This window comes from Habropoda laboriosa, unplaced genomic scaffold (genome assembly GCF_001263275.1).
Source record: "Habropoda laboriosa isolate 0110345459 unplaced genomic scaffold, ASM126327v1 scaffold45, whole genome shotgun sequence".
In the NCBI taxonomy this organism is placed as follows: Eukaryota; Metazoa; Arthropoda; class Insecta; order Hymenoptera; family Apidae; genus Habropoda; species Habropoda laboriosa.
In genome coordinates this window covers 376,550-393,199 of record NW_017100168.1, presented here as the reverse complement: position 1 = coordinate 393,199, position 16,650 = coordinate 376,550, and the positions used below count along the sequence as shown (strand labels likewise).

The 16,650-nt window shown below is 43.0% G+C and overlaps 1 protein-coding gene across 1 annotated transcript in view; it reads left to right on the top strand.

Annotated features, from left to right (window-relative positions):
- LOC108578600 overlaps nt 1-16,650 on the top strand; it is a 377,474-nt gene that overhangs the window by 540 nt on the left and 360,284 nt on the right. Inside the window, exons 3-9 of the mRNA XM_017941964.1 lie at nt 2,092-2,535; nt 4,095-5,382; nt 5,933-7,278; nt 7,757-8,625; nt 9,207-9,432; nt 9,910-10,009; nt 10,087-10,123. Of these exons, the coding sequence (XP_017797453.1) occupies nt 2,092-2,535; nt 4,095-5,382; nt 5,933-7,278; nt 7,757-8,625; nt 9,207-9,432; nt 9,910-10,009; nt 10,087-10,123 (4,310 nt within the window). The remainder of the gene's footprint in view (nt 1-2,091; nt 2,536-4,094; nt 5,383-5,932; nt 7,279-7,756; nt 8,626-9,206; nt 9,433-9,909; nt 10,010-10,086; nt 10,124-16,650) is intronic.

Here is a 16,650-nt window from a genome sequence, read left to right as displayed (position 1 = left end):
TAAAAATAGGTTTTCTTGTCACGTTACCGAGGCAACGAAGCCTTGTATATCCTTATGACAAATGATTAGCGAAATAAAAAAGAAAAAAAGTAAAGTCTGTTCGTCCAATGGAAAATGGGGCGAAACCAGATACAGTTGCAAATTATGCCATACCAGATATCATACTCTGAAGCATTATTCAAGGTTGTAAAATAAATAATAATTAATCGATTTAATTCTATTTATATAATAAGTTATAGTTGAAATGTAAACAGGCCTACATGTTAAATAGATGTATAAGAAATATGCAGTAATATTTAAGAATACTTTATAAATGAAAAATAAAAAAGTGCATATGTGCATCGTACAAAGTTTTTTTCGAGCGTTCAAAAATGTGCGGGCCCTGGAAGCACGTTGAGCGAGTAGAGTGCTGTACGCAATGTGCGAACAATTTAATATTTTCCTTTCAATTTAACCTTTTTAGTTTCTTACAGCTATCGGTTCCCCTTTTACTGTAACGGACGTGGGGATAGAATGGTTGATTTGAAGGGAAAAAGAAGTTAAATTGTTGATATTTCTCATAGAATACAGTACTGGTTATTTGATTTACACGAAATATTAACAACCTAATATTTTTCTTTCAGTTCAAACTTTTTAGTTTTTTTTTATAGCTATGGGTTTCTTTTTTATTGTAACGGGAGTGGTTATAGAAAGAGCTACATAGTGTGAAATATTCCGGATAAATTAAAAGAAAGAGAAATTAAAATTGTTGATACTTCTTGTAGAATACAATAATGGTTATTTTAGTTTATATGAAATATTAACAACCTAATATTTTTCTTTCAAGTGAGTTCTTTTTTAGTTGCTTGTACCTGTTGGTTTCTTTTTTACTATAACGGGCGTGGTAATAGAAAGAGTTATTGTAAGATACTCGAGTTAAGTTGAAGGAAAAATGTATATTGGGTTGTTAATATTTTATATGAATTAATAATCATTGTCATGCTTTATGAGATATTTTATTAACTTTTGTTTATTGGGATTACTGTGTTGTAAAGTATATGTAACTTTTTTAATATTTAACGTTATTGCTGGATACTCAAAGTATTAGGCTGTTAATATTTCATACAAATTAAATAATTACTATTATACTTTATGAGAAATTTTATTAAGCTTTGTTTATTGGGATGACTGTATTGTAAAGCATACGTAGCATTTTTAGTATTTAATGTTTTTTCATATTGTAACCATTGTCGATAATTTCAATCTGAGGTGAAATTGGGATAAAGTATTAAATTGATAGCTAAAACAGAATAAATTTTTACGAGAGTAATAAACAAACTGTACCCCGCATGCAATTCTGTTACGAATACATTCATTTCCAGTGCATGTAATCAAATTCTATCAAGCAGATCAGTAAATTTCACTACGTTCGAATGGTTACAGCGAATACAGGCATAACGTAAATGAATATCGGTAAAATCAGAAATTTATAACTTTTTATACAACGTTTTATTACATGAATATTTAAAACATGACATGCATCGTAATAAATTTGCGCAAAGTTAAAATCGAAGAAGAGAAAATGAAAATCTGGGATATGCAAATGAAAAAGAATCACATTTCACTGACCCTTAAAGTACAACACTTCTTCGTAAATGTAGTAAATAGAAATTACTTTACAATTTCAATTTACATGCAAAATTTAAAAAATATAGCAATCTAGAATACACAAATTTAAAAAAAAATGATGTTCAGCCTTAAAGTACAAAATTTCTCTGCAAAAGAAATAAGTAAAAATTACTCTAGAACTCTAATTTGCATAAATCAGAGAAGAAGAAAGATTGTAATCCAGAATACACAAATTGAAAAAAACGATATTCAACCTTAAAGAGCAATATTTCTCTACAGAAGAAATAAACAAAAGTTCCTCTACAATTTTAATTGGTACGAAACCAAAAAAGAGAAAAATTACAATGTAAAATATCCAACTAAAAAGAAGTATCACTTTACTAGCTTCATAATTTTGCATCGATACTCTCCAAATATACTAAACGAGAATTACTCTAAAACTTTAATTCGCCTAGAAATTTCACGAATCACTGGTGTTTTCAGGTACGAAGGACACAGAGAAAAGTAGGCTGCACCCTGGAAGATCGTCGACAGAGGACGTAAGGGCGAAGAGTCCATTATCGAGCAGCAGATCCTCCCTGTTCGAGAAGTACTCGTTCCCAGCTGCTAAAACTTCAGACAGGCCCGCCTCCGTCCTCGACAGATATAACCGTGCCACTTCCCGCGAGAAGAGCAGAGAGCCCGACGGTGTATCGAGATACGGATCAAACACGTATCCCGGCTCGGGCTTGCCACGAACTTATGGAAACGAAAGTAGAATCGAGAAGAAAGAGAGGGCTGATCATCCGCCGGTATCGTACCGTGGATTACGGCCGAACTCGGGCAGGAGTTCCCGCGAACCTAGCCCGGAAGTGAACGTCGGGAAATCGAACTCCTTCAGAGTGTACTCGAGGGCCCCTTCCTACGGTCGATCCGGTGCCACTTCTAGTAAGTGAATTTTTTTTTCCCTTCTTGCTGACATTTTGACGGAAATGGAATTTCGTTATTTAAATCGGGGGCGAGGATGAGTGATCCTTGGAGGTCGAGGAACTTTTATGCGGAGGAAGCTTTAGTTTTGTGGGCGGCTTTTAGTGCGGCTTTTCTGAAGTGTAATTCTTGGAAATGGGGATACTTTTATGCAATTTTTTGTAAAGTGTGGTTTCTGGAAATGGGGGAAATTTTTGGGCAATCTTTTTTTAAGTGTGATTCTTGGAAATGGAATTTTTATGCATTTTACATTCTAAAGCATAGTTCTTGGAAATCTGGGAAACTTTTATGCAATATTTTGTAAAGTGTGATTCTTGGAAATGGAGGAACTTTTATGCACTTTATTTTTGTAAAGCATAATTCTTGGAAATGGGGGAAATTTTTGTGAAGCATAATTTTTGGAAATGGGCAAATTTTTATACACTTTATTCTCATGAATCGTAAATTTTGGCTTCGGAAGCTTCGGTTTTGTATATTGCTTAGTGCAGTTCAAGATAAATTTTCCACGATAGCTTTATTTTTGTGAAGTGTAAGTGAAGTTGGAGGAATTTTTACGAGAAGGAAGCTTTAGTTTTTACGTTGCTTGTTAGCGCAATAAAAATTTAATTTTTCTAATATATTTTTGGTTATTTTTTTTTTAAACGTACGCCTTAAAGGTGTACGGAATTATTCCTCACGTTTGTCTGAAGTGTCACATAAATACACATCTAAAACACTATTTCTCCGACATTAATATTTTATGCACATAATGCACCTTGAAAACAGTTGTGAATTTATTGTAGAATGTTGCGGGAAATGTGATACTAGTCAGTAGGTAGTAATTCCTTTATACCCCGGAGGATCGTAAAACAGTATAGGAAACTTTTCACGCGATATTTATAGCTATAAATTGTAGCACTTGCAAGGAAGCTATCCCACGGGAAATGGTAGCTTGTTCCAAATCAATTGACCCTACAAGGTCACGATAAAAAATAAACTCCACCGTAATATTTAACAACATTTTCTTTATATTTTACCTACCAACACAAGTGTATATAAAAAATACAATATTCATCTCAAATATCCTTTAACACTAGAACTACCAGAGGAGTTAGAATGACACATGACCGACTTTAAAAAAGTGAATTTTTACGTAAGTAAACCATAATTGGAAAATTCGATTCATATCGATACAAATAGAAGCATACCTGTAGAAAATAAATTCGGAAAGTTAGAATTGATAACACTTACCAGTATTGAACATTCACGTTTTCTCGAAAGATACTAATGGGTCATTTTGAAAAAAAAAAGTATCTCTTCTCCTTTAATTCTACATTTCATCAAATTGCATAAATTGCATAACCCTGCAAATATCATAAACTATTTTTATATACCATAAATTAAATTACTTTTATCAAAAACTATTCAAACTTAAACCATTTTTCCCAATTTCTTCCCAAACATTTCATTCTACGAGTAATGCAAAGCTAGTAAAAAACAAAGTGCGCTAATTTTAATTTTCATTTAAAAATGATTTTCAGGCGCCTCCGAATCGAGCTCGACGCCAATCTCCTCGAGATTCGGCTCGACAGCTGGTAGCAGGTTCCTCTCGTCGAGGAGCTCCAACGACCGGATACCGGCAGCCATAAGCTACTCCGGATCGGACAGGTTCCGAACTTCAGGCAGTAAGCCTATGCCGGCGAACTCCTCGAAGGACGAGGATGCCTCGAAATCCAAGCCGGAAAAAGACAAAATCCCCGAGGTACGTTCTAAATCCGACGAATTCGATGCCGACAACAGGCTTCAGGACATGGAAACGATCACGATGGTGACAAGAGGAACGTCGCCGAGTCCACCAGCATCCTCGTCCTTCGTGAGAAGCAGAAGAGCCGACATAGGCATCGCGAATCAACGAGAAGTGAGTCGAGTTCGGAAGAAAATCGACACCAAGGATCAGGAGGTTCAATGCGACCGATTGGAAGATAGCTCGAGGTTCTCGAGGTTCGGAGGAGGCGGAAGGATAGCTGGAACACCGTGGTCCACGTATCTGGACAAATTTTCCACCTCGAACTCGAGCGGAGGTGGCGTGTACTCGAGAGGCTACAACGGAGGCGGCGCAGCGAATTCTCGAGTGAATAATTTCGCTTACACAAGGTCGAACGACGCAGGTTCGAGGAACGAGTCGAAGATGTCGCCTAGTTCTAGTCAAGAGATACACGGGAACAGGAACCAAAACGAGCAGAATGCCAAAGTGTTCGGTGGTTTGGGTTTCAGCAAAGTCGCCGGTGATTCTTCCGGTACGAAAACCGATTCGAAGGCTTCGATCGGCGGTGGACAAGAGAATAGGGATCGTAAGGGGGATAAGTTGCAAAACGGAGAGGCTCGACCGTGTACCGTTGGAAAGGCCGAAGGGAAAAGCGATCGATCGGCCGGACCTTCGGTCCTGAAGAGGGACAACTCGCCTCAGCAGAGTGGAATTGTTGGGAAGAATCAAGGTTCGCGGGAAAACGTTTCGAAAAGCGAAGAACAGCAGAGCAGCAGGGAAAGTTCGGTGTCGAAGAGCGAAAGTAGCAGTCAGAGAAGACCTTCTATACCGAGATTAGGACGAGCCGCGCCGAAGAGCGAAGTTAAGATTGCAAAGTCGTCGTCGAGTTCGTCGACTAAGTCCGATGGACTACGTGAGAGGAGAGGATCAACGCCTAAGTCTGATACTAGTTCGAAATTGGACGAGTCTTCGAGGATTGTTGAGGGACACTGTCGGGAACCGAGCGAAGACAACCATTCGACGAAGAGTGAAAACGTCTCGTCTGCGAAAGATTCTTTTCAGAGGTAGTTCTCCATTTTTGCTAAGTTTCAAGTATTTCTTTATTCGATGTTTGAATAAAATGTTAGGTGATCCCAGAAGTTCGTACAGAAAGCGAAAAATATTCTAAAATTAATATAGCATTGTAGTATATTTTATGTTAGCCTTTTTTCTAAATTTTCAAGGCCATCTTCAGTTTCTTTTGTAGATAAATTTATAATTTTTCTTATGTCTATCTTTTAGTGGATGTTGAAATAATCTTGAAAATGGGGACCATTAATTGCAGTACATTCACGTAGATGGTAAAGAGATAGTTATACTTAGTTCCTTTTATGATATCTGCACTTGTCTACAAAAACCTGAAGATGACCTTGAAAACTTGAAAAACAAGAACCACTGATAAAAAGTGTGCTATTAAATAGTAAGAATAATTTAAGATCACGTTAAATGGAATATTTCTACCGATTTCGATCGATCAAAAAATCTTCCACAAATGACAATCCCATCCCAATCCTCCCCGTTACTATCAGAAACACTTGTTCACGTATCATCTCTCATTTTTTCCCCACGAAACAGTTGTACTTCCCAGAGCAGATCGACCACGTCGCAGTCCCGCAGCGGTTTCGCGAAAAGTCTTCCACGTCAAGTGACGCGAACGGACTCGTCAGACGGTTCCGCTGTAAATGTGCCAATTGGCAGATCGAAATCGTCGTCAGCCAGTTCGGTGACGAGTCAGGGTGCAAAAATAAAGGCGACACCTCCGCCGTCGCCGGGGAAAACTTCCGTGGCGAGTTCGAGCGCGTCCTCGTCAGTGAATCTGAGACAGGGCGGTTCGCCGGATGCTCGTGGGAAACCACCTGTGCCGAAGAGCGACGCCACCGCGGCGTCCGCGTCCAAGAGCATCGTTCCCATCAAATACGTGAACAAGGACTTCCGGAAGTCGACTCTGAACATGGAGAACGGCGATCCAACGCAGTCCAAGTACGCGAGGAAGAAGAAGAGCCAACGTAGCATGTCCGTCAGCTCTCAAGATTCGCAGTCCGAACCGAACTCCGAACCGAACGTTCATCGTCAGGCGATTCCGTCTGAATCGAGCTCCAGCTCCGTGAAATCGAACAAATCGAGACTGAGAATACCGTCCAGCGCATCCTTGAAGAGTGTCGGTAGAAAAAGCGAGTCAACGAGTTCGTCGAGGCTTGACAAATCAAGGAGCACCTCGAAATCGCCATCCGGGAGGAAAGACAAGGAAGACGGAACCTCGAGTTCCAGCGAGAATACCGAATCGAATTCCTCGAATTCCAGCAGCGAGGAGGAAGAGGAAGATAACAAACAGACGAGACCGGGATCGAGGCGACGGAAAAGACGAACGTCCAAGTCACCGTTCTGCGAGAAGAAAGGAAAGATAAGCAGCACAGGATCGTCGAGAACGAGCGTACTGGCATCATCTGCCGACGAGATGTCTCTCACGATGGACAAACCGCCGAGACCGCCGTCTAGCCCAAGATCGAGAGGCGATCGTCCTGGAAAAACGGAGGACGCGAAATCGTTCCTGATGAGGGCTCTCGCGCCAGTGACGAATCTTTTCAAGAATAAGCATCAAGATTCCAGCGAGTCCGGTAAATCAGCTGGTGGTTGGCTGGATTCCAACGAGGAGAGCTCCGACGTGAAAAAGTCGGAACAGAATGTAGCTGCCGCGGCGGGTTTATCGAAGAGTCTCTCGAAGAGCTTCAGCTTCACCAACTCGGAGAAGAGCGAGGAGAGGAGACAGAGCAACGCGAGGATCAGGCGGAATTATTCCGGTGAACAGCCTTGGTGGATGGACCCGAACTCAGACAACGTTCCCGAGGGTGTGGAGACAGGCAGTGTGTGCAACGACGACATCAGTCAAGAGACAACAGTCAGCAGCACTCTACCTGACGATGGTGAGTCAGCGTTTTCACTTCTTACACGTTGTCCCGGTTTTGTTTTCATACGTACGTGAAAAATGGGGGAGATCTTCGTTACAGTTCTCGATGAAAAGTTGCGCGGTAACGATTCTTATTTCACGTGTGTTTAAAATTCTGAACTTTACCAGCGGATTACTTTGAAAAAACGCCAAATTGTTTCATAAACTATTTAAGCTTCTTTCTTTGAAAAAAAATTACCCAATTTTTTCATAACTTTTCATAAAATTGAGAGTAAGAATCGAGATATATGTTCCAACGTTTATTCGCCGAAAGATCGGAATTACAGCGAACCCACGTTTCCCCTAAACTTCATAAATCACAGAGCCCAGAACAACATAATCATCGACCTTAAATCACCCTCCTACCATCTCGTTCAGCTCCGAAGGCTCAGAAGGAAACGTAAATTAGCGCGATCCGTTTAGATAACCGGCTCCCTCTAATTGTCTGTTCCCAGGCAAATTTAAATACAAAGTGTGGAGACAAGAATCGGAGGATCGAGCCTGGTGTTTCGACTCGAACGACAGCGGTGCCTCGGAGGACACGAGGAAGCAGTCGGCGACGATTTCGAGGCAGGAATCAGGGGAGAAGGGTTTCTGGTTCGATTCGAACGATAGCGCGCCGTCGGAGGAAACGAGGAAGCAATCCTCGACGACATCCAGGCGGAATTCCAGCGAGAGGAGTCGTTGGTTGGAGGGGAACGATAAGATTCCCTCCGAAGAATCGAAGAAATCGTCGCGTTCGGCGTTGTGGAAGCAGGATTCGGGCGAGAGAGCCTGGTGGTTGGACGCGAGCGACAACGCAGGCTCGGAAGAGTCGAAGAAACAATCGTTAAACGCGTCTCCTGTTGCGAAACGAGAGTCTAGTCGTTGCAGCACCAGATCGAGCGATAGAAGAAATCGTATCAGGCATCAGCAGTCCGGAGAACGAGCTTGGTGGATGAGCGACAATCCTGAGAACGTACCTGACGGTGTCGAAGTCATTCCTGTCGCCACAACTCCTCCTCAGAATCTGAGCAATTACAACGACGAGGTGGAGGATGGTCAAACGTATCGCGGTAGAGTTATAAACAAAGTGAGACACGTGGAGTCTGGCGAGAAGGCATGGTGGATGGACAGCTCGTCCAACGTTCCTGACGGCGTCGTTAAGATTCCCGTGGAAACGTCGAACAGCACATCCGACTCGTCCGAGTCGTTCGAGAGAATCGATATTGGCGTTAACCCTGAACCTGAGACATACGCGAAGAGAAGCCTCTCTAGATTCCCTATCGAGTTTCCGCCACCTCCGCCCGACGAGCCACTCGGGGATCGAGCCAGTCCCGAAGGGGTAAAGTGATCATATATCGTGCATTATTCATTTAACGGTACCTAACTGACGAGTCGATACTACTAGAACGTCGTAAATCTTTAACCTTGCTTACTTGCCTGGGGAATGAAGTTTTTAACCCTTGTTCGAGAAATCGAGCGAGCGTGCTAACGGTTCCAACGAAACTTCTCAGAAAAGATGTAAATTCACACCCATGTACTATTAACCCGTTCGAATAAGCCAATGTAGCGAACCTCCTACTCTCTGCCACCAGAGGGACGGGACTAACCACAGGTTCTCGCTAGTCCTCGTAAAGGCTCCTATTTGTAATATATATACCTTCTGACCTGAGTCCCTCCAGCGTCTAAGGCACGGGTCTCCTAGAAAGCCTTACCGACGAGTCCACTAGGAGGCCCAGGACGAAACGCCCCAACCTTTCCCTTTCCTACCTAGCTTCACTAACAATCCTCGAAATGAATTTCAGAACTAACAGCAACCATTGCTGGTGAATTAAAGTAGAAGCAATTTCTCAGTGGAGGAACTTGCCCCCGTGAATTAGATCGCAGTTTACCTCGTTACAAGCAACCCCGTGCACTTCTCAGGTGGAGAATCCTCCGGACCCGCCGCGCAATTATGGCGGACGCGACTCGCCTTACGACAACGTGCAGCCAACACCCCGAAGATCGTCACCAAGGAAACGACCCTCCACGTTACCGTTGTTCATTGGCGAGCACACCAACATCGACGACCTGCTGGGCGACACGGCCACCCTGTGTCCCAGCCCCATCTTGTCTCGTATCCGTGAACATGAACGCATAGTGAACGAGGGTGAGTGTTCTCCGATGAATTTCCCGCGATTTCGATCGTGAGCTCGTGTTACCAATTGTGTGCCTGCGTGCGTGCATCGAATACGGTCAGCGTAGAATAGTTGCGGGCCTTGTTAACGACTAGTACGACGGTAGTGTCCCTTTGAAGAGAATAAATGGGAATCTTTCCTTTTGGGAATTGCGGTGTGCTCGTTGGATGGGTGCTGGAATCGTGGATACGTGAATACACGCTGTTGGATTTTGGGGAGCTGATAGGATTAGGGGGCAGTTTCGTACGAATAGATTTTCGAGATTGTAACTCCCTTGATGAAGGGAAATTTGAAGGTTAGAGGGGTGTAGACGAGAAATAACGAACTATGTAACTGTAGGTCAGTCATAATTGCCGGGTGAGTTTGGGAGGAGATAGTTAGGGGCTAACGATGTTACGGTAGAATTGAATTTTGGGGAATTTACGTTACGTCGTTTGTTGTTGATACAGATACGGAGGAAGAAAGTTCCGAATGCGAGGAGATCGACGCAAACCAAGTGATCATCCACGACAGCACTCCGCAGACACCGGTGATACAGCGGCGGCATCGGTACGTTTCATGTCGATAATCGAACGTGAATTCCGATACTCGTGGATGCTTGATTGTAATTAAGCGATTTTCTTCAGGGACAACGAGAGACCGCAACCTGACGGCTACATTCCGGTAAGTTTGTCTGATCGTTTCTTTCTTCATTTGTGAAATCAGGGGCTCTACTCTTCTGTTTAAAAAGTTTCTCTCGTCGTTGATCAACGTTTACGATTATTACTTCGTTGAAACATACGAAGAAGGATCGCGGAACAATCTATAACGGTTGAAGTTTCATTACTGTACTGTTTCGCGCGAAACACCGGAAGAGACAGGGGGGAGAGCACGGTGAAACAAGGAACAAAACTTCTTTCGTTTCTTCTGCAGCTTTCCAGCGACGCGGTTCTTTGCGCGCCCCGTTATTCGCGTGCAATTCTTTTCATGATCAGTAGCTGAAGGAGGGTAGTGTGTAGGTGGTCGCGGATAGGAGGACGAAGCGCGTACTCGAAAAGAGAAAAAGGAAAAAGAAGAGAAGAGAGAGAGAGAGAAAAAAAAGAAGGCCAGACGAACAAAGACGAGAAGAGGGTAGACGACATCCAGGAGGAGTGGTAGTGCGCGCGACATTATTGTTTCTCATGAGGGATGTGCGAAAAGAGACCCTCCTTTTGCTCCAGACTCCCTTTTCCTTTCTTTTTCTTCCGTTTTGCACGCAAAGTGCTGGCAACAAAGGGGTCTTCTGGAGTCAGTTCCCCTCTGCTCGCAACTTTTCCCACTCGCCTCGGTGCAGACCGAATTCTCAATTATTACGCGGCAATTTCATAAGAGCTTTCGAACTAATTTGAATATCGCTGCAAACAACCCTCGTTGGAAATCGAAAAGGAGACGCTTGTATTTTAATTAGTTGACAGTAATCTTGGAAAATTATGTTTGGCAAAAATTATGCAAGTGAAGTTAGAGAATGGTAAGAATCGTTGGAACGTTTTACTGTCGCATCGATAAGGAAATACTGATTTTTCTAACATAATATAGTCATTTTATACGCGGGATATTTTCAAGTGTCGTGAAAAACATATGCAGTTCCATTTAAGTGTGCGAAAAAGTTCCATTTGAAATAGGATGCTAGAGCTTGTTAAACGATGCAAAAGTTTCCTCTGCGATCTTTCGTACAAGTTCACTTGGAACAGAGGTTCAGGCTGGCCCAGTTCCTAGAATCACCCTACATAAAAGTCTGACGAGTGAACAAACATTGAATAGCTCGCAATTCTAGTATTTTGGACACCTAAATAAATGAAGTAATAACGACATTAAAAGCAGCACAGAATCGAGCGTTAAATTTTTGTCCACTCGTCGGAGAGCAAATCGAAACAATACATAGACGTGCAAATCCCCAAGAGTATTGATTTAAAAAAAAGAAAAGACAAGGATTAACTTACAACAACAAGAACGGTGTGGAATTCTTTGTCCTCGCTGGTAGTCGGTCTACGAGTCACTCATATTTTCCCGGCGCACTATAGAATTTTATCGCAGCAGTGGCACCCTACCTCCCATCACGTTTCTATGGGTCCAGCAGCCCCTTTTGTGAGCTTGTCACCCTCGTGGGGTCTTGTAGTAGAGGGACAACAATGAGCACAGCCGCACTTATGGTTACGCTCTACGTGCTGCGCCAGCTGATTATTTTTTCACCGCACAATTACCATCCCTGCCGTTTCATTTGGCTCTTCGTTCCCCACGCGACGATCGCTCTCTCCTCCCACCCTCCCTCTGTCACTCTTTCACTCTTCAATTCTCTTTTTCTCTTCTTCATTCTGTCTCCCTCTTTCTCTTTCTCTCTGTCACTCTCTTTTTCTCTCCTCTCTCCTTCATTTATTCTTCTATCTTTCTTTCTTTCACTCACTTTCCTCTGTCTCTCCCCCTCACTTTACTCTCCTCTCTCCTTTTCTCTCCTCCATTTACTCTTCTCTCTTTCTTTCTTTCACTCACTCCCCTCTGTCTCTCCCCCTCTCTCCCCTTTTTCTCTTTCTCTCCTCTCTCCTTTTCTCTCCTCCATTTACTCTTCTCTCTTTCTTTCTTTCACTCACTCCCCTCTGTCTCTCCCCCTCTCTCCCCTTTTCCTCTTTCTCTCCTCTCTCCTTTTCTCTCCTCCATTTACTCTTCTCTCTTTCTTTCTTTCACTCACTCCCCTCTGTCTCTCTCCCTCTCTCCCCTTTTTCTCTTTCTCTCCTTCACTTACTCTCCTCTCTCCTTTTCTCTCCTTCATTTACTCTTCTCTCTTTCTTTCTTTCACTCACTCTCCTCTTTTTCTCTTTCTCTCTTTCACTTACTCTCCTCTCTCCTTTTCTCTCCTTCATTTACTCTTCTCCCTTTCTTTCTTTCACTCACTCTCCTCTTTTTCTCTTTCTCTCCTTCACTTACTCTCCTCTCTCCTTTTCTCTCCTCCATTTACTCTTCTCTCTTTCTTTCTTTCACTCACTCTCCTCTGTCTCTCCCCCTCACTCCTTTTCTCTCCTTCATTTACTCTTCTCTCTTTCTTTGTTTCACTCACTCTCCTCTGTCTCTCCTCCTCTCTCTTTCAATCTCTCCTCTTTCTCTCTCAATCTCCTTCCTTAACTCTCCTCTCTCTCTTTCTCTCCGTCACTCTCTCTTCTCTCTATTTTTATCTTTCAATCTCTCCTCTCTCTCTCCAATATTTACTCTCTTCCCTCTCTTTCTCACCTTCATTCATCCTGCTTTCTCTCCTTCTCTCTCTCTCTCCGCTTCTTTGTCTCCTGAAACCTCCACCCTTGAAAACATCGGACGGTACCGTATTCCGCGGCTATCTTTGCGGAAAATCGGGGAAAAGAGAGGAACGAGAGAAAGATGAGGGCAGCTCGAACGGGCTCCGGCAGAAAACAGGTCATTCCGACCGGCTGGATAAAGTTTGTTTCACGACAATATTGCCCGGTTTTTCGTTGGTTGGAAAACAACGAGCTCCACCGCGACCTGGAACTGTGTTCGTGGGTTTGTTCAGGACGTTTGGTCGGCGGAAAAAGCACGCGTCCTCTTTTCTAATTCTTTGCCAGACCGCAGCGGTTGCTTGACGTTTCCTTGCAAAATTTACCAATTCCGCGGTCTGTCCTCTTTTTTTTCGTCTGCGGACAAATTGCTAGGGTTGAGGAAATCATTTTGCGGGGAAAGAACGTAGCCGAGTTTTTTGTCATCGATGTGTCTCGTCTGGGTCTCGCGACAATGTACTTTTATCACTAAATTCTACCAATTCTATTTCAACAGTATTTTTTCGATATTATTTTTAAATTTTAAATTTCACATTAAATTTTTACATGTAGTATGTTTTCAAATTTTTAGTCATGACAGTCCTGATAATTAAGATTAATCGCGCAAGCAGACTAGTCTCTCCTAAATATAATTTTCAATCATCTCTGTACTGATGTGGTGTTTATATTTAAATACACAGATAATTATTACCTATCCTCCTATTCACGTATGGTAATTGTCCAGACACGGTTCATAAACTTTTATGCAAAATACTAAGAGCCGTGTAAAAGATTTAATAATTGCCGCACTTTACCGTGCTTACATATCGCATTATGCCTCTTCGAGTGCTGATAAGTTAACGCAATACCGACGTAACTCGGTAATTATCTCTAAATGTGGTCGCGAGAACAATTATTTGAAAACATCCAGTACGAAGGAGGCAGAATTGCACGGATAGGTTTAAATTTAGCCTCGCATCGGTGGAACAGTGAATCATCGGTAAATTTATTTACAAGGAAAATACAACGGAGCCTCGTCTAAATTGCATTTTTAATGAGATGATAATGGATTAACCTTTCGCAACAAACAACTCTTTCGTGGGTTATCTGTTAACGTACGTTCAATCTTCGTTTATTAAAAAAAAAACGTTAAAACGAAAATAAGTGAACACGCGACCTTCATACGTTCCTTATACTTTCACCATCTAAAAATCGTTTCCTACGACTATCAACTTTCCTGTTATTCCTCGGTATCCAACATCTCGTATCAATCACTCGGTACATGTACAACTGACAACGGAGAATTAATTTTAATTGGGTTAACTCGTTGCGTCACGTCGTTATCAGTGCATAATGCCTTCGTATGACCATAATAAACAGTAGTCCTAGTAATAAAGACAGCAAATATCGTCTCACGGCATCTCGTCCCGGGGTGCTCTTTGTACACTGCATGGAATAGGGAGGGGGTTGACCGCGTGGCGGCGCCACTGTCGCCTTAGTGGCGACAGGTGTCCGTGGCGTTCAGTGTCGCGGCGGCCGCTCGCGAGGTAAGGCATGGTATCAGTTGTGTATTCTTTCGATTCTTCTCGTATCCTCTTTTTCCCTTACCGGGTCTCGCTGTTCCGTGTTGTTTCCGTTCCGCGTACCGCCGGTTAATGTGCGCATCCTGACGAGTGTCGTACGCGGTCGCGGGCAAAGGTGACGCGCGTTTCCGTGCGCGGGAAGCGCGCGTGTCGTTCGCGCTCACTCTGTCCGAGTTTTTGTCGCGCAGACTCCGGTTCGACGTTTCGTTTACTGTATATACTTTCGTTCTACGTCCACCGGCTCTCCAGACGACGCAAAAATCAAGCAACAACGTGGCTGGCTGGACGATGTTGTTCGACTATTGACTGGTCGGTGTCACAGGTAACGTGAAACTCGATTTAACAATCCGATGTATGTACGTTTGGAAGTGACATTGTAAGGGACTGTCAGCAGTTCGATGTGTATGCCGCACGATGTTATTGTCAATTTTATGCTTCACGAGAATACTAGGAACCGATCGTTTCCACGAATGTCGAACGTTTCGACTGGTTCGAACGACCTACCGCTGGCTACCGTACTGTGTTATTTATTTTGGAGGTTAGGTTAGTTATGTAGTGTATAGACGACAACATCTGCAGTTCACAGAATCGCCTCGTTTTTGCTGTCCTTCACCTTCGTCACCGCTGTGTTTTCTGTAACGTCATCCTTATTCACATAAAGATTCCTATGAATCGTGCTGTCAGTTGTTCATAGTAATACGTTAACAAAGGAAACGTACGAATGTTTCTATTCCGTTTGGACGAATTTTTACGAGATTAGAGGATCGTACTTCGTAAACATGCAGATGTTTATGAAAGTGATGTAAGTCAGAAGTACGAATAAATCGAAAATATATCAGCCATTTTGCGTTACGTCAGTCTACGTTATACAAACGAGCAACTATTTTTGATAAATGTTTAAACAAATTCTTTTCGATAAATATCTCGTAATTTAAGTTACTTTTATGAATTGTTCTTACTAATGTTAGTGTTATGAATCCGTCTTCGACAAAATTTCTTCGCGATGGCTCAATGATAGAATCGAGCTCGTATTGTTTACCTCGAAATAGTCCGAACTTTCACGACTGTTCTCGAAATCCTCGGAAACGAGGAGAACTTGTACATTTACCGAAAGGGTCGACTCGAATATAAAACGATCTGAGAAAGTAACGAAGGTGGCGAAATTTCTTTGATAGCGATATACCACGAGACGTACCGAAATGTTGGCACTGTCGAGTGATCGTGGTAGTTCCGCGCGAAAACATCGGTCCACCATTGGACTCGTTGATTCGGACGAGTTTGGAAATCCTCTCGGGCACGATCTTACGTTACGATCGCATCTTGATCGTGAATCTTTCGTCGACTACAGGCACGATTACATTCGTGGCATGGCGCAGACTCGTTTTCCCTTCTATCTCCCTCCCCCTCATTTCCCTTCTTCGTTCGTCACATCTCGCTCTGTCTTTCTCACTCACTCCGTCTTCCTTTCTCGCTTTTATTCGGCGTTTCTCTCGCTTTATCTCCATCTCTCTCCCTTTTTCTCTGCTGTGCGCTCCATCGAGCCGGTTCGCAGAAGAGCTAGCCCATGCAACGGGTAAGAACAATGCGAATACGAGAGGATGACAAGACGGGCTGGCATGCGTGGATAATTGACACTTCGCAAATTCATTCCGGCCAAGCGCCGATTTTCTCGCTATTCCCTCCGTACCGGTGAATCGTGGCATCGATGATCGAGGCCAGACACGACGACCCACGGAAACGCGAGAACCGGTATTGTTTCCTCCATTTTCGTGAAGCGATCGAACACGCGCGCTGCGATTCTCGCCGGACACCGGGTAGAAATTTCGCGCGTCATGCGCGGAGCATAGAAGGTCGATGTTTTTGTGCTTTTCACACGTGAGATTGGTTCGGCGCGACGGATGTTATACGGGGTGTTTGGAGGTTACGTCAGCTCTTATTTTTCGATACTGCTATTTTATTTGCCGTTTTAATTCCCGTGTGATAAAAATTTGTACGTTATACGTTGTGTGTATTAAGTGGTCTCGTAAATAAACATAGGAAGTCACAGATATCTGGCGATTCCAAAACAAATACTTTTTTATAAGTACTCTAAAATTTGTCGTACTCTTACCGACCTTGTATACATTATAGGTCTCGTGTGTATTCCTAGTTTACGTATTACGTTGTACATGGTGTTTAAGGAAATTGGTAGATTTCACGTGTGTTTGCGAAATTTATTTCGACACTTTTCTCAAATATTACTGGCTAGTTTTCACGAGTTTTGTAATATCCTTTATAAAGTAAGATAAAAAACACACGACGGTATGTCAGAGCGCACGTAACCTTGGCGGCA